General features: G+C 30.8%; 1 protein-coding gene across 5 annotated transcripts; it reads right to left on the minus strand.

Annotated features, from left to right (window-relative positions):
- Window positions 1-92: 92 nt before the first annotated feature.
- LOC144852308 (alpha-actinin-like) lies at window positions 93-27,388 on the minus strand. 5 transcript variants are annotated; one of them, XM_078710084.1, is made up of 22 exons: window positions 27,188-27,388; window positions 18,370-18,604; window positions 16,838-16,924; window positions 15,547-15,634; window positions 14,009-14,087; window positions 11,528-11,609; window positions 11,189-11,274; window positions 10,590-10,682; window positions 9,537-9,614; window positions 8,834-8,989; window positions 8,461-8,537; window positions 8,223-8,352; window positions 7,714-7,805; window positions 7,430-7,538; window positions 7,055-7,195; window positions 6,506-6,664; window positions 5,659-5,706; window positions 3,686-3,770; window positions 3,016-3,269; window positions 2,554-2,700; window positions 2,171-2,413; window positions 93-1,945 (listed from the first exon to the last, which is right to left on the minus strand). In XM_078710084.1, exons 1-22 carry the CDS (start codon window positions 27,266-27,268, stop codon window positions 1,787-1,789), a joined length of 2,709 nt encoding a protein of 902 aa, XP_078566210.1. In that variant the 5' UTR covers window positions 27,269-27,388; the 3' UTR covers window positions 93-1,786. The 5 variants fall into 5 exon arrangements, with proteins under 5 accessions (XP_078566210.1, XP_078566208.1, XP_078566209.1 ...); XM_078710082.1 differs by lacking the exon at window positions 15,547-15,634 and adding an exon at window positions 15,715-15,802; XM_078710083.1 differs by lacking the exon at window positions 15,547-15,634 and adding an exon at window positions 15,938-16,025.
- Window positions 27,389-27,728: the final 340 nt, after the last annotated feature.

Consider the following 27,728-nt stretch of genomic DNA (forward strand, 5'->3'; position numbering starts at 1 on the left):
TAAACAAATAAAAACCATTAGAACCCAAGCACTGAAATTTAGGAGCCTATCTTGATGAGACAAATGAAAACTTTAAAAATCACACTCAATCATTTTGCAATCAAAACCTTTTTATTTGACTATTTTGATTTAACTATTCATTGTCTTTAGAACAAACCCGATCCCTATACTATGTGTTAATTCCATAAAGTTAAAAAAAAATCCAACTTTTGCTGAAATCAGGCTTCTGACTACTGTGAGGTATAAATTGCAATATTATATCAAAAATGTATTTTAAGATAACAAAATCAAAGATAAATGTACAGAGTTTATGTATTTTGATAGAAATATATTAAATTGCTAATTTTAAAAAAACTCCAAGCGATTTGTCTACGTTAACATAAAATGGTTTGATGTTTTAAATACAAACTTATTTTTAATTTTTATATAAGACAAGACTATGTTTACTATTGTACAAGATTGGTGTTATATAAAATGATGGATGCCAGCAATCCTCAGGCATTTTCTTTCTCCGATGTTAGTCCTGTGGGAGGTGTATCATAGGGTTAACATAGTTGCCTTTCAATATAGGGAGAGCGGTTTTTTTTATATTATGTTAGTACCTATAATTCAAACGTTAATTCTGGACCTCGCACAGCAAATAGCATTTAGAAAATACTTTCACAAAACCATGATAAAAGTAGTATGATATTACAAGAAATAATTTTCATTTAATTCTGTACTTGGAATATATTAACGCATAATTACATTTTGTTATTCACCTAAATTTTGATGTGCATTATCACCATCTTAAAATTCAATCGATTCTAACTCATTAAATTAATCAAAATAAGCTGAGTATCATAATTCTACAATTGGTGGTATACTATACATTCTATACAAAGAGAACTAAGATTAAAACTTTTTTTTGCTTTTCTTTTACAGCGTAAATAATAAGAGTGTATGTGTACTAAAAAAATCAACCAAATCATTTTGAATTATCCAATGTTTGATGCAATAAATTGATTCAACATATTACAGTAGTATTATTATTATTCATTACAATGATGATGTCATATTGAGTATTAAGGCCTGAATGACATTTACCATATTACAAAAGTATACTTTAATGTGGATGTAATACATACCCATATTAAGTTAATATATTCATGTACTACATATTCATATCCATGTAAATTAATAAGTAGAACATATTCATATCAAATTAATATATTCATGAATGAGTAATACATATTCATATTAAATTAATATATTCATGAATGAGTAGTACATATTCATATCAAATTAATATATTCATGAATAAGTAGTACATATTCATATTAAATTAATATATTCATGAATGAGTAGTACATATTCATATTAAATTAATATATTCATGAATAAGTAGTACCTATTCATATTAAATTAATATATTCATGAATGAGTAGTACATATTCATATTAAATTAATATATTCATATTAAATTAATATATTCATGAATAAGTAGTACATATTCATATCAAATTAATATATTCATGATAATAAGCAGCTACATATTCAGCATACAAACTGTATGTGAGTAATAAATAAATAATTGTTTTCAAAAGATGTTCATTGAAGAGATATTTTACTTTTGAGAGATATTGCAATGGCAATGTCATCATTGTGTTCTTGTTTTCAATCTCGCATTGATACATTAACCCAGTCTACCACCCATCTACGATGACCAAGACAAGCTTTCTTCACAAGAGAACTCTACAAAAATTTAATCAGTAGTAAATAGTAAAAAGTGTTAAAAGTCGGGCTGTTACAAATCACTTTCACCATAGAGGGCGGTAGAAAATGACATGTAATCCAGTGCACCAGGTACTGCGTCTTCTCCTGTGTACGCTGCCATTCTTGCGATACAGTATTCAGCCTGATCTGGTGGAAGTTCTCGTCTAAGTTCATCTGCTGTAATGTAAGGCTGTAAAACAAAGCATAATTCATAAGGTTCTATACCAATAATACTACAGTGGAAGTTCTACTGTACTAAATTATATAGTTATGCTTAGGTAGTGACTATCTTTCTTATCGAGTAACAATGTCATTCTGCACATGCTCAGAAACATATGAGCAGGCTCAGAATGACTGTTAGACTCAATAGCTGCGTAGTTGTATGGAACATCGTGAGAGGTTGCTACTAACTTACCTTGTTTCCTGCAAGGACTTTGAACGAGGTCATGACCTGTTCAGCGGTGTCTGTATCCGTAACTTCGCTTGTAACAAAGTCCAAGAAAGCTTGGAACGTAATATATCCTGTACCGTTTGGATCACATATTAACATTATACGGTTAAATTCTGGATCTTGTGCTTTGTCATCTTCTTTGACGGCGTAGCCTAAACTCATGAGACAACAACGGAATTCAAATGGCTCTAGTTTCAATGAGTGGTTCTGCAAACAAAATTACAAAAATATTATTATACACTTTGCTTCCAGACACGATAGACTCAAATTAAAAAGTCTAGTCTAATGTATACAACAGTATAACAGTATATATCATAGGTAATATTTTATAAGAAATGCATACAAACCTTATCAAAGTGTTGGAAAGAAGCTCTAAATTCCTTCAACTGTTCTTCTGTTATGCCCTTTGAGTCACGTGTCAGAATTTGGTTATCAATTTCACTAATATTTCGTTGGATAGCTGTTAACAACTGCTCCCAGCCGACACGGATTGTCTAATTTGAGACACAGATTAAAAAACAAATTAGCATTCTGCAAAAGACGGTTGTAGCAGAACAACCGTAACATCAAGACAATCTCAAACATACTTTATTTCCTTTTGGAAACACATGGTGTACCCCAAACCTAACTAAAGCTCTGTCGACACTATCAAATGTTATGCGACAAAAAAATGTGATGTGCCCATATATAGACATGATGTTATATTACTACCATATTTGGGCATTTCACTGCCATATTTGGGCAAATCACACTGTTTGTTAGTGTACTTGCTGAATAAATATCATTATTACACAACTAATGCCAATTACCTCCATTGTAAATTCTGTATGTCTGTTCTCAAAGATCATTGCTTCCTGTACTCGTTGACTGATCACTTCCAATTCATCAATATTCGGTTTAAATTGATTGACAGCGCTGTCGTACTGCACCATGTAATGATGCTGATCTTCCAGCGTACCTGATCCGCTCATTGTTACCGCGGTGATAGCCTCCATCTGTTTTGCGATCCATGGTCCAATCACGTTGGCTTTGTTAGCAAACTGCAGACGAAGTTGTTCATGAGCTAGAGAAGGGTTGTTAAGTACATTACACTAACAAACTTGAGAATACTTATCGACATCCATGGTTTTTACTCATTTTCCTGGACCTGTGTCCAGTTTCTATTCGTCAGCCCGGCCCGCTTCAATTGGACCTGTCTTCCTTTGGAATTGTTTTGTCAGCCAAATTCAATTGCTAATTTCAAGACAGATTTAAAACTCTTTTTTAAAAACTTATACTTTTCTTAGTTTTCTGGCATTTTATTTTTAAACTGTTAAGCACATGGAGGTTTTTGCATAATTCTTTATATGAATGAATTCTTTATATTAGGAACATACAATTGCTCAAGATTATTACTCTCACACCTGCCTACCAACTCTTTCCCATTTACTTCCCTCAAAATATTAGCTTGTATTTTTACTGTTACAAAATGAAGGATACATTGTTGTTTGTACGTTTCTCTGTTGAGGGCTTCATCTCTCTCTGGTACCAAGTTGTTTAGGTCAGTCCATTTGCTTGAGATATCCTATATAAACAATTAATAAAATGTTTTATTTCTGCATTCATAAAAGCTAAACTAAATATCCAACCATTTTCTACATTTTACCATAAAATTCCAGTATATTAAATCATTTGCTTGTGGATTTTTGGACAATGGTCAATGGTCATCCATGCAAGCATTAATAAATATACCTTTGCTACTTATACTGAGTGTTATACAGTAGTAGTAAATAATTGTAAATACCAACAGCTCTGAAAGAGAAACTTGTTGTAACACAAATATATAATAGTAAATATAAGAGAACTAAAAACATTGGTTTCAGAATATGTGGATATTTGTATTCTTCTAGATGTTACACCAACTTGCTTGAATGTTTCTAATAATAAATTAAACCTTATGGGATTTTAAAATGGACTCTTCACAATTTATGAATAAATGCAAAACAAGATTTTAACATTAACTAAATTAAATTAATTTATTAAATTTTTAATTAATTAAAATGGATAGATAGCATGAACAAACAAAAAGGCAACAGATCAAACAGTGCTACCAAAAAAAATCCAAATAAAAAAAAATGGTTTTCCAGAAAGCATACAATAATGCACATTTTTTAAAAAATATTCTGGGAACATTAAATTACAGTATACTAAACAAAGATGCCAATGCAACATAACACTAATATATTTAGGTATATGGAGTGGAAAACCAGACCTCTGCGGGGACCAATGGTTTTATTTGCGTGAAGTTTATTTTATAATTTTTAATTGTGATTAACGGTGTATTGTTTAGTGGGTTTTGGCAAATCAATTCTTATTGATAATGGACTGCCAAGGTGACACTAGTTTATTATTTAAACTCATTATACACTAAACAAACATGCCAATGCAACATAACACTTAATACATTGAGGTGATGTAATAAAAAGAAAAGTCTATAATTGAATTTAATTGTAATCAATGGTAGTACTGTATATGGTATTTATTAAACAGTTAGTATGGCTAAATGTGATTAATATTATTAATACTATTATATCTATAATAATTTAACGATAGATGAAATGAAAATTTGTTATATTATTGAAAACATCTAATAAAAATATGATAGCATACATGATGGATGATACATGCAAACAAATAATACACATAGCAACGCTAATTAGTATACATAGCAACACTTATTAGCATACACAATACCCATGCAAACAAGGTCATGACTTGTTATTACACTTAACAGCCTGTTGCATATGTTAATCTACTATTTTGTAATGAAACCTCAAAAACACAATACTGAATTATAAACTAGTTAGCAATCCATCATTGACATTTAAATCTATTTTTGTTAAATCTACAAGCAAATGTTAATCAAACTTAAATGGAGCGGTTAGTAGAATGGAAAGACAAATTTGAAATGTATATAATACAAAATAGCTATTATTATAGTATACTGTCAATTATATATACTTCTATGTACTTTAACCAAAATATTGCTTAAAAGACAAAATGTATTAAACTATTTAAATGAATAGGACTACTTAAACATATCATAAATTTGAACTTGAAATCACAATCAATTTTGGTATCTATAGCTACAGGTTTTATGGTATACAGATTATTTTGCAATAAAAAGCTAAATGTATTTCATATTTGTAATTATTATTTTTAAAGCATTTTTTATTTATGTCAATAAATACTCTATTTCTTTTTTTGTGTGTGTGCATAAAATATGTCAGTAAACCATTTAACCAATATCTTGAGTATAATAATAGTCGTAAAATAGATAGAAAGAAAGAAATAACATCAGAATATACAAGGAAAAAAAACAGTGTTATGACCGTCTCAAAACAAGCATGTGCCGAGAACATATTGAGAAAAAAAATGGTTTTTTTTCCAGCAAGCTTTTGTTATCATCTTACTTTAGAATCATCCTCTATGCCATTGGGTTTTCCTTGTTCTGATTCAACCTAAATAAAAGCACGGCAAACAAAAAAAGCAACATCTATCAGACAAACATTCACCTATTTACTATGGCAACGCATTATCATTCCTGTTACTATGGTAACATATTATCTTTCTTGTTGTTATGGTAACATATAATCATTCCTATCACTATGGCAAAACAATATCATTCCTGTTTCTATGACAAACAATTGTATGTTACTTTAAAAAATGTGAAACAAAAACTGTATTAGATAAATTAAAACATTTTGTGAATTGATCTTTCTTCGTTAAAAAAAGCTAAACATGCAAATAATTTGATTAATATTTGCATATTAAATAAACTTAGGTGGCATAATGGATGTTATAGTGATCATTGAAATGGATTTATTACAACAAATGATATGAATAATTAAAATGAAATAATAAATGATGATTTTACACCGAGATTTTAGAGTTAACTAGGGACTGAAATATTCAATTCTTTAAAAAACATATCTTATTAGGACATCTTGTATGAAGTTTTCTTGCATTTTTAGTGGCGGTATAAAACATTCAGACGTATGGCATGCCAACTGGGTAATTTATAGTTTTCATTCATTCAGCTCATTGTTGGTAGTCTATACACAAACCCACACTAAGCAGTCACACTGATGCTATGTAGGTTACCACATGCTCAGGTACCAGAACAAATTCAGCGGCTTTAAGTTTAAAGGTCCCATCTTTAGAGAAACTCAACAGTATACTATATACAAGTGGTGTACTGCAAACTTTATATCAACATTTAAATTCAATCATATGCGTTTTCATCCTTAAAATGCTTACCTGTACTTTGAGAGCAGTGTATGGATTTTGTAGAGCGCATTTAATATCATATTGGTTTCCTATTTGGACGACTTCATTAGCAAGTTGTACAATACTCTCATATTCTGACCGAGCATCAGGTAAAGTCTTCTTGAACTTGTCATGGGCATCCATCAATTCCTGAAATGTAAACAATGTATTGGTCAGTTTGCTAATTGTGGTCATACTCTTAAGCTCTGTCTACACTATCAAACTAAAAAATGTTATGTGCCCATATATGGACATGATGATGACGACCATATTTTGGCACACACACTTTTTTGTTAAACTAGTTTGATAGTGTAAACAGTGACATCAAGCGTAGGTATTATTTTTTCTTCCAGGGCGTACACCAGGGATGCAAATCCTTACTGCAAGCTCTGTCATCTTCAAGAAACAGCTTAATTTTCATTGGATATTGGATCTCAAAAGTTGAACAGAAATTTGTTTGTGGTTAAAAAGAGCACCCTGCAAAAGTTTCAAATTAAGAGTTAAGAATTGAAGGCCTCATCTTTATTGACATATTTGTACCTGTATTTCTTCAACACTATGAACAATGAACATATCACCAAGATCTTCTCTGGCACCGTCCATCCAGTTGTAGAATGGAGCTGCCTTGATTGCAAACTCCAAGTGTAGTTTGTCAATGCGATCAAGTACTGTTTCAGCATCCTAAAGTCAATAAGATCCATTTGTTAGGTACAGCTATAAGTATTATCAAATGGATTATTTTGTATTTAGATAATAGTGTAGATAAAGATTCAAGATTATTTATTCATGCTTAAAATGGAAATTTGACTTTACTTTTGCAATTATTATAAAATCAATCTATATCATATACTTTTATATTATTTATTGTCATAGTGCGAAACCTTGTCTTATCCAATTGACCAATAGGTCACTTACATCAAGAGCTTGTGATCGTTTTACTGTCAGGGCTCCAAGAGTATCCCATTGGTCACAGATCACCTGACATCGAGTGTTGACCTCTGCAATTTGTGGATACTCCAGGTCACTGTAAAAAAACCAATAAATTCCACTTTGTTTATAGCAATAAAATAGATTGGAGAACAAAGTTCAGGGCAAGATACGGAAATAGTTCCAATATAGTCTTGTGATTTTTTTTACAACAGGAACATGCAATAGTACCTCCAATAGAAAAATAATAAGGTATAGAGTGGTTTACTTACTTCAATTCTTGCGCAATAGCAGCAATTTGTTCCACTCTGTCCTGATGAGCAGCTAGATCACTCTGGAAGGCCTCATGCTTCCTACGTAAAGCCTACAAACAATATTGAAAGTGGTTGCAAGCTTTGGTTTAAGCAATCATGAGATAAGACATACAATAGACATTGTTAACACCTAAATAAATTCCTGTCGTAGATTGGTTCATTTGTGGGTCACATGGTGTACAATAGTACATACTATTTAACGATTGTGATATGCACAAAAACATCGTTAAATAACACCTAATTGAATTCCTGTAATTAAATTGGTTGTTTTGTGGGTCACATGACATGCAATAGTACGTACTATTTAACAATCACGACATAAACATTGTTATTTGAATAAATAGAACCTCGCATCATGGATCATCACTTAGATAAACAAAATGGCATTGAATTAATCCATGAATTAATGTTTTATTATTATATTGATAGTGAAATTGACTTTTGATTATTGATGTAAAGCCTCTTACTTTGATTTCGTGCAATGAGAGAGATTTGTAGTCCAACTCCTGCAGCATTTCAACCTTTCCACTTGACCAGTCCTCGTGAATTTGACATTTCAGTCGGAATTTCTTTGCCAAATGATCAAGTCTTTCTAGTCTGAGGAATATAATAAACAATTATTTGTGATTGGTCAATAATGATGTTAACTAATGTTAACATTAATGTATATGAAGATGATGTGGGCAAAGACTGTAATAAACTAACCTCCTCATCTCGGACAAAAGCCATTCTTCAAAGCCTCTCTCAGCTGTTTCAAGTCCTTTCCAAGCCTTGTTGATATCCTATACAAAGGAAAAACAAATGTATTTGTTAGATTTAGCAATAATATTATTTATAAAGCACAATCAATTTCAACATTAGATTAATGATACGTATTACAAGGCTCTTTTTTCAACAAAAGAATAGGGCAAAGTTTCAGGCCTCGCCTAGTAGATAAGTTTGTCAACTGGCTAAATAACATTGGCCAAATTTTTCTCTAGTTTAAAAATGGTATATTCAGGAAAAAGAGGGTTAGTTTTGTTGGCTACGGATTTGTATACATGGTGGTCATTGGTATATACTTAAGTATGATACTTACCCCAATCATTTTGCCTTCAGTGGGCATAAATGCTGGTCTATTGTTGAGTCTTAGTCTGGTTTGCAGTGTGTTAAAGTTTGTCTCAAGTCTACCTTTCTGTTCTATCTTTGGTGGTTTTTCTCCACGACGGTAGCCACGGAATTCATCCATTTTCCCCTAAAATGCATACATAATATTTTAGCTTTTCAAAGCATTTAACTGACGACAGCTAAATTATTCTATTTTTGCATTTAATATAAATTATAGATATTAAATTTAAGCCACAAAACTGAGAAGCTAAAGTTTTACAATTATCAAAATATAATAAAATAATAACTTGATTCACCAAATTTGTAAGGCCATTTTATCTTACTAATGAAAACTATTATAAATCTTATCATTTACTATGTAATTAATATTACTTTATGAACAGACTCCCAAATATAATAATATAAATCAGCCGTCCCATAGGAAATAATTTGCGTAACTACCCAATTAAATTTAATCAACCTAATTTATTATCTTATAAAGGTTTCTATATAATTATTGGAGAGCCTACTAATCCAATTCTAATAGACCTAACCTCAAGATAGTTCATTCTATGTTATTCTCAGTATGCTGAGAACATACTATCAAAACCAATTAAGTGTGCTGTTGCAATTTGTCAAAAGTAGATGGTAGGGGGTATTATATCCAGGCAGCTGGTAGGAGGGGGGTAATTTACCTGGGCTGCAGGAAGTGTGTCCTCACTTAAAGATCGATCCTCAAGCCATGGTTTCTTCTTCTTGATCCACTCCAAAAGCTGATTAAATAAATATGTTTTATGTCAATACATGAATGTTTTTTTCATTGATTTGGGAAGTTGTATATGAAATAGATATTAATGTATAACAAAGTACTTGAAACATCAGTGAGTTATACACTTTACTACCAAAATCATTATTTTATGTATCAATTCAGAACATAAATTAAATCATTATTTGTCAAATGAGATGAGAAAACGAAGAAGAGGTTTCTTTCAACTGTAACAAAGAACAGCTGGATGCTTCCCAATATTTATGCATTTATTGACTTGACCAGAAATTGTTTAAACATAATAAAATGTGAAATAGTTTCATTATTAATAATTTCATCCTTGTTCAGGCTTAGCAGTTCTAGTGTTCTTTTTGCTGGTTTAATATTACAAGAAACTTGGCATGTACGTAAAGGGTGTCTGTGGTTGGTAGAAGAATTTTCATTAACGAAAATCTCTGCAAATAGTTGAGATCATCCCTGACATAGTTAAGCTGATCCCTGACATACTTGAGGTGTCCCCCACCATCCATGTCATATTAACGACCTGCTTTGGCATTCAGTATGATTAGCTTGCCCATATTAATTTCTTTAACATCAACTGACATTTTTCAATCATTTGATTACGGACGTTAATATTAAGAAAAAAGCAGACATTTAACTGACCATCTTGTAATTGAAGGTATAACATTATTGAATGAAACATTTATAAAACAAAGGCATTATTTTGTAAGATGTTGACTATGGGTATATCCATATTCTTTTTAAAACTTTTTTATTTGCTTAAAGATATATTGTCCCCCTGAAAAAATAATTCTTAAAAATGTTTGTTTTTTTAATATGCCATTTTAATGTCACCTAATAGTTATCCAATCTTTATTCTTCGTGTTTTTGGGGGACAATACATCTTTAAAGGATATCATCAAATAAAGTTAATCAATCAATCAATCTAGTTATTATATTTGTATAAATCTAGTTGACTTACATCACTTGCAAGTTTCTCGTACTCATCCATCAAACGCTCATTTTCTTGGTTGACACCCAGAACTTTACAGATACGGCTTGCAGCAGTTTCAGCCTACAAAATTACATTATTCAATTCAACTTTATTTCAAACTGTCCATATAAAACATACAAAAACAATAAAAAATAAGATAAATAAAAACAAAACATCATGTGAAAACCGTCATGGAGAGATGTTACAACATTTTATGCCATTTTGGTGATCATACCATTTCTACCAAAACAAATTTAGGTAAAAATATTCTATAAACAGAGAATAAATTAAAGGACTTTAAATTAAGACTGTATAGTAAACAAAGGGTTACAATTTTGGCAAAAAATAAGGTGGGGGGGGGGGGGGGGAGATTTAACTTGCATTAAAAGTGTAGTTGTCTTGTGTCTCAATTTAGAGGGTGGGAATATACTGAAGCATATACAGTACAGTAATACACAGAGCTTCTGTTCGTTTAGAAATACCGGACCAAATAAATGAAATAGTCCGATTAAAAAAAAGTTTAACTTTGAAGCTTCTTCAGCAATGCGACATGATAAGTATGATCAAGGTCACAGGTCAAGGCTTACTTGTTGGGCTCCTGAGAAGGCGTGGTAGTAGGAAGATACGTAAGTCATAATGGATCTCTCATCTGGCTTAGCACTGTTTACAATTTCTGTAAATGATACCAACAATAATTTAAGTAATATTGTACAATGATTTTCAGTAGTAGTGGTGCATCTCAATCAATTCAATACAACTTTTTACAAAGTAATTGAAATATTACTTATTATTTAAAGGAAGCACACTTTGATACTAGAAGATCTAGTTGATAAAATTGAAGCTTTATATTATAAGACTGATTTGACATTTTAAACATTATTAAACAATAAACTTTCATGAATTCATAATTTCTAAAATGCTCTTACCATCAGGGTCCAACATTTTTGGAATGTCGAGGTATTTCTCAGCCACTTCAAAAGCAGTGTTAAGATTGGTGTATGGGTCATCCTGCATGAAGATTTAAAGCATACCAAACATACAAATACAATTTACAACCAAAATAATGACAAATGTGCTTTGACATCCTTTTGTGATATCTTGTTAAGGTGATATTGATAATACTGCACAGAACAGTTGTTTTCACTCACTTCACAAAGTCACTCTAAACCTGTGTGAATGGCCAAAGTGTGTTTGTAATAAACACATTATACAAACTAACACTAAATAAGTATTCTCACCACACAGGATCAACCTTAAACCTTAAAAGAGGGGGCTTATAACCTATATCATAAGAGAGATATTGGATATTGGATACAAGTAAAATATGCAAATTAGCTAGCGTTTTTTGTACCCTTTTTAATTTACATTCATTCATCATTTTATTTCAGTAATGAGAGTATTAAAGTGAATAACTTCAGATAGCATCTATTGAATCCATTCAGCTACTGTCTTTACCCATTAACATTTCCGTTACTGGTTAAGTCTACATTTAGTTCCTCAATTACATCACCATCACATGCACTTCACACATTTATACAGTACTTCCTATTACACTCTCTGTGACTCTATTACAGTTGTCTAAATATATTTCAACTTAAAATCCTTTCATTTCTCATTTGCTAAAATGTTCACTCTGCAATTTATTATAAAGTAAAATAGTTATATTCTATATCCTATATCTATGTGCTCCTCTAAGGTTGTTAGTTTCTACTATATACTTCAACCAGTGCTGTGTTATAACTTCATACAATAAAGATCATATGAAAGGTTTCTAAAACTCATTACGACTTGGTGGTTGTTTAGAAAAAAGCATGTCAAAGCATCGTTACAAAAAATGTAAATGGAACATAAAAGCATCAAACTTAAAAGTTGTTTCACTTTCAAGTGAATTTGTAGCTTTTATGTTCCATAACACATCAAGATTGTAATGATTCTTAAACTCATTATGATCTTAAGTGTTGGTTTCTTTTAAGTACTGTACAAAGGTAAATAGTTAGTTTGGTAGTAAAGTATGTAGATCTCATTTGATCAAACGTATCATTCAAAATAGTAAACAGAGAATTATTTTGTTGAGAATCATAGCTGAAGTTATTCTTAAGCAATTTCTGGTAAATTAATGCAAATAAATAAACAGTGGAGATTTAAGAAAGGTATTACGTACTGAACCAAGTATGGTATTGAAAAAAAGTAAACATGCATATTAAAAACACATGACTGAATATTTCCAAAGAGTTTCAATAGATAGAAACATTTTCACTTGATGGTGCTTGTAATACTAAACTTAAGAGAGGAAGTGTAATGTTTTAAATATCTTGTGAATTGTTCCGGGAAATTAAATGTTGAAATGAGTTTCAAGTTCAACATTGAAACAACAAGGAAACACTTTCTATTAAACAGATTTTAAGTAATAAGTTAACAAAAGTTTTTTTCAACGCCCAAAATGTTATATTTTAATTGTTGCTTATTGATTTTCATACAAAAATTATCAGTGATGTGACAAAAGTTTATTAAAATGTTATCAATATATGGGTCTTAATTTTAAATAGAATGCCTTCTATTTGGTCTCTGTATTTCGTTTAGTTTATGATTCATTTATTCTACAGTACTTTATTATTTTCACACCCTTGAACATTTACACAGTATATCATATGAATATTAAATGAGTTAAGTGCAATATTTAATGTTAGTTAGTAGTGGATGAAAACTAAAAAAGATTATTAGTATGGTAATTTAAAAAAGTTAGCAAATGTTATTAAGAACGAGTATTTCTAATAAGTATGTGCTGTAATTGATTAAAGTACGTTTGGCCTACAATTTGACCAGTACATGTATATTGACAAACGTGATTAAAATCAATTTATTAATTTCCTTTCCCAAATTGCTTGAGATAAGCAAATGAGGATTGTTTAAGTCCAGCAGCTTATAATGTATCCTCTGATTGGTGGACATTTTAATCTTGACATTTTTCAATGTTAATAATGTTGATAACCATTGGTCATGTGACAAGGTCAATGTCAACTTAAGAGGGTCAAGCTTACTTAAGTTTTTGAAAGTTCTAGTTTAATCATTTGACCATGGAGATGGACTTATTTCACCATTATTTGACCAAAGAAAGGTTAAGATTGGTGATATTATTATTGATAGGCAAGCATAAAATGTGTACAATTTTCAGAATATTTCTCAGAAAGTAAAAAAAAAATTATAGATGTTGTTTAATCCTTATTTGGAAATTTCAGAGAGAAATTATTATGAAAGTGATCGATTGTCAATAGTTTCAGAAAAGAATTGCGTGCAAAATGATTTCTACTTTAATTCTTATTTTTTTAAAGCTATTAGTGTGATAAAGAAACCAACTTAAAAGACCAAAATAAAACCACCGCATAACGAGTCATGGAAACCAGACATACCTTCTTTAGGGAATGATAGTCAATAAGTTCAGGACGATGACGATGGATGAGAGCACAGAAACCAAGACCGTCTTTCCAGCTAAAGAAAAAAGAAGAAAAAAACATAAATTAGTCAAAAGTTTCATATTTCTATTTAATAAAGGGTTAGAAACTCTCATAATAGACCGAATAAATAATGAAAAAAATGAAATGGCAAACACCCATTGAGTCTGGTTTTCTGGTAAGTCCGGTATTCTAAATGTATTTTTATTGGGGAAAAAGAATTTGGGACCTTTCAAACATCCCTTTCGGGAGAGTTTCCGGTTTTCAGAAAGTTTGGTTTTAGTTGAGTTGTTGTACTGGAATTTAAGATTACATTGGCCCCTATAAGGAATTATGCTCAGTTTTGGGGTGAATTTTAAATAAATGCTACCCTTTGAATGAAATGATAAAACCAGCGAAGCCAGTCCACCAATAGCACCACCAGGTTGAAATGCACTTAAGACTTCCACCCTTAAAATATAGCTTTTACATTTATAGACTTGGAAAGCTTCAGATGCAAGTTTCTCAAGGAATAGTCAATATGATATTGTTTCCTTCCAGTTGGTGTGCACAATTTTAATAATTAAAATGTTTACGGCAAATGATTCCTTTGTTGAAATATGGTTAATTCAAACTTATTAAATATTATTAATGGAAGAGAAACAATAAAAAAATATTTGTGAAATAATGTTTAAAAAAGGTGTTTTAGCAAATTATTATCATTTTGACAATTATAGCATGAATATGGTAATGCAAGAAATTTGAAAATGTTAGTGTTTTGAAGTCTGGATTAAAAGGCTAATTTCAGATTTGTTTAGAAGTCTGGATTAAAAGTCTAATTTCAGAATTGTGTTTCCTTAACCAATACCTCACTAAGAAACTATGGTCATGGATGAATGAGTAGAATAAACTATTATTAATTCTAAATTTGGAAAGAAGGGAGAATTATTTTGAAGAACAGTTAATTCCAGAAATATATCATTGTGATCTTTCAGTTCAGAAAGCTAATTATAGTAAAACATGAACATCTTCGGGACCCCTAAACAACTGATATCTTATAGGGTGTGTTCTCGGAATGGGGATAAGGAGTACAAAACATATACTTATTGTTTGTTTGATGGCAAAGTGGGTGAAACAAAATCGGTCTTCCAGAAAGGGCTTTAAGGATTCTACTGAATGTAGAGAAGTTATACTTACCTTTTAGAAGGTATAGGAAATGAATGTTAATATTACAAATACCTTGTTGTTAATATCAGTAGAGTTAAAAATTACAGCAACTTATTTAAAAATTAATATTCTATGTCAAAAAACTCTATTTAGAATTCAAATCTAAAATCTAAGAAGGTATTCAACCAAATCAGTCATTTGTTAATAAAATATCTCTAATTGAATTATATTATGTTAGAATCATGTTTTTCAAAATGAAATGATTAAAATAATGGAATCCACTAATTTCTAATGATCTTGATGGCTTTTTTGGGGTGAAAAGAGTGTTGCAGACGATATTCAAATTTCACCTAGTATGAAAATTCCGAATGTTCACGTTGTCATAAGGTTGGGTTCTTCGTTGACACCATAATAACAAAGCATCTTTTGCACTTTTTTCTGTTAAACGGAAATCATAAAATATATTTATACGCTAATATTTTAGATATTTTGCGTTGTCGTTAACGACCTAAGGTTACCTTGTATGAAAATTGGCAATGTTGACGTTCTTATAAGGAGCCGTCTTCCTCTGACACCAGAGCAATAATCCTTCTTTGGCTGTCATCTCTGTAAGCACGCAACATGCATGGTATTAGACATGGACATGCATATTATGAAAATTTAAAAAATCTAAACTCTAAAAGGATTATAAAACGGCAGCAAAACAACTCAAGACAGGCGGGAAATCGTTTGTTTTTTTACCTAATGTGGAAGTTGTTTATACTGACGTTCTTGTATGGTGCAGTCTTTCTCTGACACCATAACAAGAGGCCTTCTTTCGAAGACAGCTCTGAAATAAAAATTACAACGTTAAAATATTTAACAGTCAGAAAATGATCCAATCAGGTTAGGCTACTAAAAAAATGCAACTTAAAAGAAAACAAAAATGTTAGCAAATCAAACAAAACGATGTTCTTCATTCAAAGCACAGCAAAACTTCAACAACAACCATTCAGTCACAAAATAAGTTGCTCTTCACCTCACTAAATTACGAGAATTGAAAATAATAAATATTAGTTCAGAAATGCATTTAGGTATGTATGGGCGCGGCACGGTTCACGGACGATACCACTGTTATTACTTTAGTTATGTTCTCCCCTCAAAGGGAAAAAGGCCTATGTTGGTTTATCCAGGTAAGCTGGCAACACCACTATTGATTTGTGTAATTTTTGACTGATTAAAGTTACTGTATCACTGTTTAAAGAGAGAGTAATTGTTCCCATCCAGAACACATCATTTTTTTACTAATTAATGCAAATAGCTAACTACTCTGTTTTAGGGGAATGTATAGTATTATGCACACATATATTGATTAATATCAATGAACTAATTAAATCTGAGTATGTACAGTGATCTGCCAACCAAACATAATTACTTGAAGTTATTACAAATTCTTTTAAGAATCATGGATCAAATAAATAATTAAATAAGTTGGATTTCTATCATAAACAGGATTATATTTGGTCAAGAGTATAAAATCTCATTATGAAGATGTAAAACTATAAACAGAGGATACCAACCAATGTTCTTTATGGAGACGTACAGTAAGGCACATTAAGATTATACCAGAAGTTTAACAATATTTTGTCCACTTTACTCTACCTTCTACAGAAATATCTTGAATGGCAAATCGGAGAATAATTGTCCAGATCATACCAAGTGTCATCTTCAAGTTTCCATCAACAATCTCTGTATAAAGTAAACGTTTAAAAAAATGTTATTTATATACTATAATGTAATTTTCTTTAAACTTAGATCTGGTTTCTATCAAATAAAATAATAAGAGGGTTAATATTTATTTCTCATATCTCTTTCAACATGGTCAAAAAGTCAATTCTTGGTACAGTATCCATAATTTGTACAGTAAAGTAAATACAGTGTTTCTATGTAAACCTAATCTAACATTAACATAATACTATGATACTGGACATGCAGATGTGAAGAATTGGGTTCTGACAATGTAGTTTACTTAAACATTAATGGCAAAAGGAAGATAGCTGTAAAGTAATTAATGGCTATCCACCAAGCATTTTGAAATCCATCTCTTTTGCCCATTGCTAAAATAAGCCAATTCCCATGGTTCTCCCTCTTGTAATATGTAGGTTTATCCCAGCATTAGATAGAAAGAAGGCTTTAAATTCCCTGTTAGAACCATCAGCAACGACTAAGTAGGCTCTTAGTCAAGCTCTAATTTAGACTAATTATGCAACAGACAATGATGAATATTAGTAAATTATACTTGCTAATTTATTTAATGTTATAAAACGTAAATATTTAAGTTAATATAAAATTTAGCTCGTTAAAATTTAGTTGTAGAAAAGTAAATATACTATAGGTTTGCAAACATTGATTAATTCAAAATTTATGATTATAACCAGCAATCAACATAGCAGGCCAGAGCTAGATAAGATTTTTATCATACTAAATTATATATTTTGTACTAGATACAAATTAGAATTGGAAGAACTTCAAAAGAATACAGATTATCTGTGGTAAATCCTTATCTCATTTGTTAGTTTGTTTTTATATATAAAACTTTTAATCTCAAAATGTTTGCATTACAGTATAATTAAAAGATAAATTTTAGTGAAGATACATTTTTAGTGAAATAAATGGAGGCTTGGAATGATTTTGTTTTTCTTTTACACAAGGGACTCTTATTGTATTGGTTTTACAGTTCAATGCTTGCTAATATAGAACCTGTTACAATTCTAAACAATGGGTTAGGCGAGAATGTATTCTTCTAACAGTAGCAGATTATGTGTATTATACTCAAGGGCTATGTATAGATAACATCTGCAAAGCTTGTCTGTACATCTAAACACAATCAGTGTGTTGTAACCAACTGTAAAATGCATTACAGATAGCAACTAAAGAAATTGTAGTACAAATTGCTGTAATTAGTCTATTTAGCACTAGAAAATGATTGTGTTTATTGGGTTTACAGTTAACATAATACTGTACAGTGAATTAAAGTTCTAGTTTAAGAATTTAGATAATTCACACAATCAATGCATTAAATCTTAGGCTATGTTTTTAATGCTTAGCTACACCTAACTGTACAAAAGGTATTAATATACTAAACTTTTTTACTGAATGACATTTTGTAAATCAAAACAAAACACTGTACAAACCTTCTGCGCCAATGGATACGAGTTTAACTCCTTTACGTTCAATAAATTCAAGGGCTTTATTCACGTTGGATATTTTATGGAAGCGCAAGTTTCCTCTTTCTGGTTTTGGTAGTTTTTCTCCTGAAATAACTTCAAGTAACAGAATAAGTCGGAGTCCATTTTTAAAATCTTCTTCTAAATCATCAATTTGTACATTCATTCGGCGTAAATGAGAATTACACCAAGCTGTGAAGGTCTACGGATAAAAATAATACATGTTATTTTGCATTAATTTTGAACAAATGTAAGATTAATATTGTTAAAAAATTCAGGAACAGAAGGATAAAATCTTAAAAAAAGGCAAAACAAGGTCATTTTGATAAAGTCATGTCATCAAACACTTTGCAAATATTCAAAATGATATTTTTATAATTGAAAGACTTTAAACAGGAATGTATTTCACTCTTTCATTATTGATACTTGATTGAATTATTATCCATTCATCTATAAAGGTCAAGGGTCAATAACCTTAAGACTTTATCAGCATGTTCTACATTTTTAGGTTATACTATTTAACACATATAAGCCTATTTATGAAACATTATTAAATAATGGAAGTCGTCACTATATTAGATCACGTTGTCATCAATTCAAATTGCAACCTAGGGCAAAATGCTAACATTTCAACTGGTGTACTAATATAATATGAGTTAACTGAAGACCATTGAATGCCTAAATATAGTGTCATCTGCTATGATGTGGTGACACATTCCAGACAAAAATAAACAGAAAAATATTTGACACAATCTCAATATCAATAACTCTATGAATGAAATAGCAATGACATAAATCACTTAAAATCTACTGATTAATTAATAAACTTAAATAGGAACTTGTTAAGTATGAAACACTTAAGTTTGTTTACTTCATTTAATCATTAAAATATTAATATCATAAAATAGGTGGAATTTTAAATGGCAAATTGAAGCAGATATTGTAAAATATATTGGCACATTTTTTGTCAATTTGAACAAAAAATCTGTAAAAGCAGTAGGTGATATATAAACTCCTTAAAAAATTAATTTATAAATTATATAGTTAAAGATGTATTGTCCCTTTGTCAAATTCCAAAAAAATAAAAAATAAAAGATTTCGAAAAAAAGTGGGTCATTTTGAAGTATCATAATAGTTATTGACTTTCACCAAAAATTAGTCGAAAAAAAAATTATTTAACTGAAATACAGACGTTTTTTGGTTAAAAAAATAACTTTGACTTCCAGTCAAAGTTTTCGATCAAAACATATCTCATAATGCAACGCGCTTATTTGGCTACTCTGTATGCATACTCATAAAACTTCCTCGCGATCTGTGTGAAAACACCTTCTCAACCGTGAAGAGTTTTAAATAATCCTAATTAGCATCATGCATAAATGTATACTCGTGGTTTGAAATCTTTGTTTACTTTCGCTCGCGACGATTTTCCAGACGAAATGTAATCAAATTAATTTTGCTTTTAATTACGTAAAATTGTTGTTTTTGACTCAAATTTTCGACTTAAAGTGAATAACTTTAATACTACTTTGATATGGCCAATTTAAATTTAGAATATTTTGACCTTCATTTTTTTGTGTTTCAAGGGACAATACATCTTTAAGCAGTCATCATTTCTATTAATTTTCATTTTCTAAAAATTTAAGATTCTCTCAAAATGTTCTCAAGCATGTACTTAAGAATTACTAAACTCAATTGCTTGCAATCTCAACTTCATTTTTTTTCCATTTTTGTAAGTAAGAGCCACGAACGAACGAATGGCCTGATTTAATACATTATAAATGCAATGAAATAACCTTGATATTAGTCTTTGTTGTAAGGTACATGTACAGTAGACCTGCATTGATATTACTTTTGTAGTCTTTGTTGTGGGTAGACCTGCATAATATAATTTATTCTAGAAACCACATGGTAAAAGCATGTCACATGTTATGTTATGAAACAAACAATAACAATTGTTATTTTTTTATCATATTGGTTACGAATAAATTATTATTCAGAATTAATTATAACAGTAGACTCTGTATATTTTATTAGTTATTGATTTAAAGTATAGATTTAACTATAAAACACAATACAATATTACTATTATGTCAACAAACTGGCAATATATTAAGTTTGTAAAATAATACTGTGATACAGAAAAGTTGCCAGTGTTTTGGTAGATCGGTAGGTTACTGTGTAGTACTTGGACCGGTAAGACCCCACCCACAAATTCCTAAAATATACAGTACTTTGTACATAGGTGATAAGGAATGTACTGTAGGTGCCATATGTTGGCTAGTGGGCTGATAGGGGTACAGTATTGCTAATTATAACTTACTTTTATAGTCCTAGTTGTGATCTAATCAATATTAATTGGTTTTTTTTTTGGGGGGGGGGGGGGGGTTTGTTCTGTGAAATCTGAATAGCTTACCTAGCTAACTTACTTACACAAATTTCAATTTTTTTTCCCCATAAATTGTCTCCTTTTATAGTTCTACAGTAGTTGTGATCTAATCAAAACTACTTGGTTTGTAAGAGGTTTGCTCAGTTTAGCAATACCCTTACCTTGCTGATGGTGTTTTTTTTTTCATAGAATGGTTTACTTACACAGTACTGGAAGTGGTAAATGACATAGATCAGTTATCAATCCTGATACTGTATATGACAAATAAGTTTAACCGCATGAGGAAATAATCTTCTTTATCCAAAAACTTTATCCTTTCATTGGCAGGCATTATACCGTAGAAGTGGGTACTTTAATTGAGGATAAAAACAAGATAAAGGAAATAGACAACTCCTCAGCATCCTGCTTAAAGTTATAAGAATATTGTAAATAATACAATAGAGAATTGAATACAAGTCCTCAATGACACTAATGACGTCAGTAGTAGTACCTAGACATGTATTGTTGCTAATGATAATCACAGATTTAAATGTATTAATCTTTCTATCCAGGTTACAATACTTCTGTTGGGATTACCACAGTAAAACTGTCTTATGCAAGATTCTACAGTATACTTTCTGAAGTCAGTAAAATGATACATTTGATATGTACTGTACATGGGCAGATTCAAAGAGAGGTGGAAAGTGGCTCAAATACGTCATTTCAGGCCATGGTTTCCTCTATTTCAAAATCCTGGATCCACCCCTACTGTATATCTTGAATTGACATTAATTTGAATTTCATTATCTTCTTCTGATGACTTCTAAAGATATTCATTAGTAATAATAATTTAGTATAGCGCATTAAACTGATATTTCTTATTAATATTACTGTGTATCTAAATAAAGGGAAATGTTGGCATTCAATAAACATCTGTACAATATGATACAAAGTACATTGTATTGTATGTACTTTCCAATCATTTGATTCATAAAACCACGGAAGAGTGAAAATGTACAGTAATTTCACTCTTTTTTATCAACAACAATATAAACTTTATGAATGTGCAGAAATGTCTATGTATTCTTACATTGTGACCTTGACTTGATGAGAAGGTTCAAGTAAGTTGGCAATGTTAATGGATTACTCAATGATGGCTATAATTACACTTTACAATAGAAATACTTGGACCATCTCCAAACTAGGACTGAAGAAGACTCCTCTCAATTTCCAGCAGCATCTAGCTGTCTGTATCAACACATAGCATTGGGGATCGCCTTAGTATTACACTGCTATCTTGTTCCTATCTTACTGACAGAACAGTACTTCTACAGTAGTAGTACCATAGGTACAACAACTCTTTTTACTGTGGCGCCTTCTTTACTGTAAATTCTTCTGTATTGTTAATTACAGTATGTGACTACAGTACTTTTAAAATAAATCTACACCAAATAGTGTACAGTAGTAGTACAGTACTACTGTATATGCTACAGTATAAAAGGCTGCATTTCAGTTTTTATCAATTTAATTTTAATCACTTGGTTAGAGTTATAAACTGTGTAACATATTGTATTTGCATCAACTGGACACTTAATGTCAAATTCCCAGTTGACAATGTCAATTCTACAGTATTTAATGTTCTCACCATATGGTTTAATAATAACATACTGTACATGAATGACATACAATGTTATATTACAATGTGTTTCCTTTTTGTTGTTTCCATAATTAACATGAACCATTTTCTGAATTTTCAATTATTACTTATAATTATATGCTGCATATCTTGAGTGTCCAGGGATCAGGTACTGTACCCCATGATCACTAGAGTATACAGTAGTAAATTTGTCTATAGGCCAGCTACAGATTTTGTATTTCTTTTCTAAAGAACAACTACTGTATTGTACAGTAGCATACATTACGTATTGATAGGGTACTGTAGGTTGGCTGAAAAATGTTTGGCGGACTATGCCCTTTATAAATCTTTTAAACAATTTATTTACATTATCTGCTATGTGACCTCAATTGAGTATGAAACGATTGGCTTGATACAATAAGTCAGCTAAGTAAATACAGAAATGAAAAGCTTTAAATCTGTTAAGCATTGCACCCCTGTTGACTTTTACAGACCTGTTGAGATCATTAGTTGTTGTTGATAAGGCTGCTGCTGGTAAAAGAATCTCTCACAAACAAGGATTATCTACAGTAGATACAATGTGATTGTTTTTAAACCCTTATTATACAGTACTAGCCTGCCTATCAAAAATACTACATAGTTAATAGATTTATAGATATATTAGTATATAAAATAATTACATAATGTTAAAGGTGCCTGTATAAAAAATTCACATTACTTCCTTTAAGCTGTTAGTGTGGGAATGTATATTTTAGTGACAAACAAATAATCCCAACTGAATGCAAAACACCTTGAATTACAGTGGGTAAGCAAATGTATAGTTTAGGAGAACAAAAAAAACCAATGAAATACTATAGGCCGTCAAAATCTTAAGGTAAATGCCATGAAGAAGTGAAAGTATTATTTATTGTACATACAGATGTTCAGCTAGTGTTTGAATGTACTGTAATTTCATGATACTGTGTACACTGTATAGAGTAATCTCAAAACCAGATGCACAGAAAATCAAAACTCAGTATTATAATTCAAATGTTTCATAATAAGAATCAGAAAAAGAATACTGTACTTCGTATTTATTGTTGCCCAATCTACAGATAAGAGCCTGTGGCCGTATTCACCATTCACACTTGAGCTAAGGGAAGCACTTAACCTTAAAAAAATCTCCTACGGTATCTACTAAGTTAATACAATATTAAATATTTAAGGAAAATACGGCCACTGGTTTTTCTTTATCTAGAAGCCAGTACTACTGTAATGATTCTGTATCAAAATAATTTGTTCAAACAGCACTGAATCATCCAGTTAGTACTAAACACACAACAATACTAAAACAACTCCATCATTAGTTTAATGGTTATGAAATTGGTTGTAGTGACTAATGAGCGACACTATAATTTACTGCTGCTACTGTAGACATGCAATTAACCTTCTTTTATGATAGTTTGTCCTTCATTATTAATTCTAACTTGAACAAATGTAGCTTTAGTGACAACTTTGTTTAAACTGATTTTTAGCTAAAAAGTATGCATGAAAATTCTATTTTTATTTAGCATTAAATTGTATTAACTATTAAGTAACACTTTTATTATCTGTTATCAGTTACCATTACCATTTATTATGTTTATTTATTGTTCAAGGGGGTGGGGTGTTTATTGTTCAAGGGGGTGGGGGAATTTATTGTTCAGGAGGCGTTTATTGTTATGGAGGGTTTTTAGGGGGACGTTTATTTTAGGGGGACGTTTATTCTAGCGAAGCGTTTATTCAAGGGAGGAGATTATTTGGGGGAGCCATTTATTTTTTTTGGGTGTAATAATACGGTAACATGTATAATCAAATAAATGCCTCCTAGTTAGGAAAACTAAACTGTGATTTTTTTTCTGTGAAATTCCATGAAACAATAATACAAAGTGAATCTAATCTGACACACCACTAAAAGGTCAAAGACACTGCACCCCACAGCAGGCGGATCATTAAAGTCTAATGCTACAATATCTCCAAATATAGGCATTTAATATGCATAAGTATGATGTCATCAAAAGCGCATCAAGTGGAATACCTAGCTTACTGAAAAAACAAATCAATAGATAGAAACACCCATTTGATAATCTGCCAATTCAGTGAGTCATCACCATAGACAATGGGAAACACCAACAAGAAAAAATATACTTTTTATTTTAATACATAAAACTACTCTTCCTTTCATTAAAACATATCACTATTTTATTTAATTAGAATTGGTATACTTTCTTATCAATGAAGATTAATTGTTGATTAATGTGTCAAACAATGGAGGTCATCATTATGTCATGAAAGCACTGGTTTCTAATCCTTCCTGGTTACACTATACTACTGTACAGTATACATAACATACTTAAGTATTGTAAATAGTAATAATGAAATTGAATCTAAAATAATTAATGTTATTTATGACACTAAACTCAGAAATAACGAAAGCTATACTGTATTTTATTTTTTTTGATTCAGTAAACATCCCAATAATTGGTCCATTTTGGCCAGTCAAATTTTCAGTGTTAATAAGTGGGCAAGTTTAACTTATCCTTGTAGTTGTATATTATCATTCTTTTTATCAAGGAATCACCAGATTCGAGTGTAGACCAGTTAGAGTGATGCTGTTTTAATTATCACAGTACAGTAGTACATAATTTATCATTGATCGGCCAGATAGATAATTTAAATTCTAGTACTTTAGTTTTCCTAATATATCAAATTGATGTAGAGAATTGATATCCCTTTTATGTAAATTGTCAGTCTTCCAATTGTCATGTATTTTCAACCTTTAATCTACTAATAAAGGTTTGGCTTAGAAATGTATGAATGGTATTGGTAGTATTAAGTAAATCTACTTATAAGCAAATGTGCTTAGACAATGTTTGTGATAGTAGCACTGTACCAATCAATGGTGATATAAACTGAGCCGGTGGTGAATGCTAAGTATGCCAGGCATTTAAGCTTGGACGCTTACTGTATGCCTATAAGGCTGAATGAGTAAAGTACTGATATCCTACCGGTCTCCTAGATGCTTACGTCAGAGGAGGCCAACTTTGTAGCTAACCTCACATTTTTTGTGGTCTGTTCTTACCACTAATCACAATAACAATAATATTAAATAACTATTATATTTACTTGAGTAATAAGTTAAACCACATAATTGTAGGATAGGGTATAAAAATAGTAATTACTAAACTTTCAATTTGACTACAGTACAAATACTGATACATTTGAAATATAAATTACAGTTATTACTCCAATGCAATTTAAAGGCCTTAAAACAATGGATTAATAGTGGGTCAGTACTGATAGGATACAAAGAATCACAATCAAATTAAATGTTAAATGTCAACATTTTCCAAAATTCAGAATAATGAGTAAAATACTATTATCAACATAAACTGTAAATTTCTGTATTTATTATACAGAATATCAAGTATGATAGAGCAGTGTTACTATAGTAATGAATAAAATTAATATTAAATTACAAGCTTCTAAATGCTATACTGGCTTTGGTTTCTAATGGCGATTAAGTTTGAAACTTGACTTTACATTATAAATAAACAATGACTTAAATTCAGTTACAATTTAAAGCTTGGTTCTTTCAAGATGTAGTACAAGAGAACACAAGCACTTGGACCTAACAATACTATCATTGAAAAATATACAATTTCCAAGGAACCAGACTTAAAATACTGTATTACAGTGTACAGTACACTGAGTTAGAAAGCAGAAAATAACTTGTTCTGGATTGCGCACAATTTTATTTATGACAGTATTACAGGTAATGCCCAGAAAGTATCAAATTAAATCTTCAAGAAAAAACAATTTGCTCATTTGTGCAAGTTCTCAAATTAAATTATTGCTTGTAAGATATTTAATTATTTTATACTAGCATTACAAAAATCATATTATTGGCAGTGTGTTACCTATGACAACAAAAGGTGAGAATACAGTATAAGGTCAATGACCTCAGTATGCAAAACAATAATAAACCTGTTTTAAATTGTAAAGGAGAGCATTATCATTGACCAGAACATTGCAATCAAATACCAAACTTTATTATAATTGGAAGAATTTAATACAAAACAAACATCATACAGTTCTGAATTTGTTATTTCAGAATTACTTGCTTGATTACTTGCTTGATGATGTTAGGTCGCTGAAAGCTTATGTGACCCATCGCATGCCATATACAAGTTCTCTTTTCTGATGGCTGACGTTTGGGGGATCCATAGAGAATTGTGTATGTAAATGTATTTGAACAAACTTATTGTTGCAAAAAAAATGTAAATGTGTAAAAAAAGTAAGTAAAAAAAACTTGAAAACAATACACCAGTAAACCCTTTCTTTCTTAAGTATTAATTTATCATGAGTAAAGTTAAAGCATATTACTTATAAATTTGTAATACTACCTGTATTGTCCGAATTGTTAAAAGTAGAGTACTACTTATAAGTTCAACATTCAATAATCTGAGACTGATGAAGAGATAGATCATCAAAATAAAAAATAAATAAATTGACAATATAAAATATTGAATACCACCATCTCAATTCACCTATATAGAAACTTAGTAGGCCTATGCCACCTAGAATTTAGAGAGCTAGGGACTCCTAGGTTAGCGTAGCTAGGTATGACCCTAAGCTAGCTAGGCCTATCTTGCTAGGCCTCTAGGCTACATCATACATTTTAAATCTGAAGTCAGCATCAGCACCAAACCTCCCTCTATGGCCGCCCAACTACGTTTTGTTTTATCAAACCATCGTAGGCCTACCTTCTTTTGCTGCCTCTCCCATGCTGGATCTAATACCACTTCACGATCCCATTCCTCCTCTTGTTCCATATAATCATTCATTTTGACGTCTGACTTGCAATAAAATAAAGTCCAGGTTATGTGCCTTCAATCACATAAAATGGTAAAAACAGAACCTAACGTTACTACTTCCGCACGCGTTACCTCGGAGGTTATCGGTTCTGCCCCGCCACAAGGTACCGATTGCTGACCCGGAAGTAGGTTAGGAGAATATGAAATGATCAGCGCAATGAAAATTCAGCAGCAATCGGTGTTACAGTAAAATGACTAATATTTAATAAGTTCGTACTTTTCAATATTTTAAATAAAAAGCTAAATCGGATATGTTTTTTAAATGACGTCATCATTTCTTAATATAGAGTAGTCAAATTTCAACACAGGGAAAACCGGACAAGCCTGTATGATTAATTTACATCCGCATGTCAAGTTTAATTCAATCAAAATAAGTGACAAATTTAAATAACGATGGGGCTGCTGTGTAGGCCTACCGTACTTTTAATAA

The sequence above is a fragment of the Antedon bifida genome, chromosome 9 (assembly GCF_963402885.1).
Source record: "Antedon bifida chromosome 9, ecAntBifi1.1, whole genome shotgun sequence".
NCBI lineage: Eukaryota > Metazoa > Echinodermata > Crinoidea > Comatulida > Antedonidae > Antedon > Antedon bifida.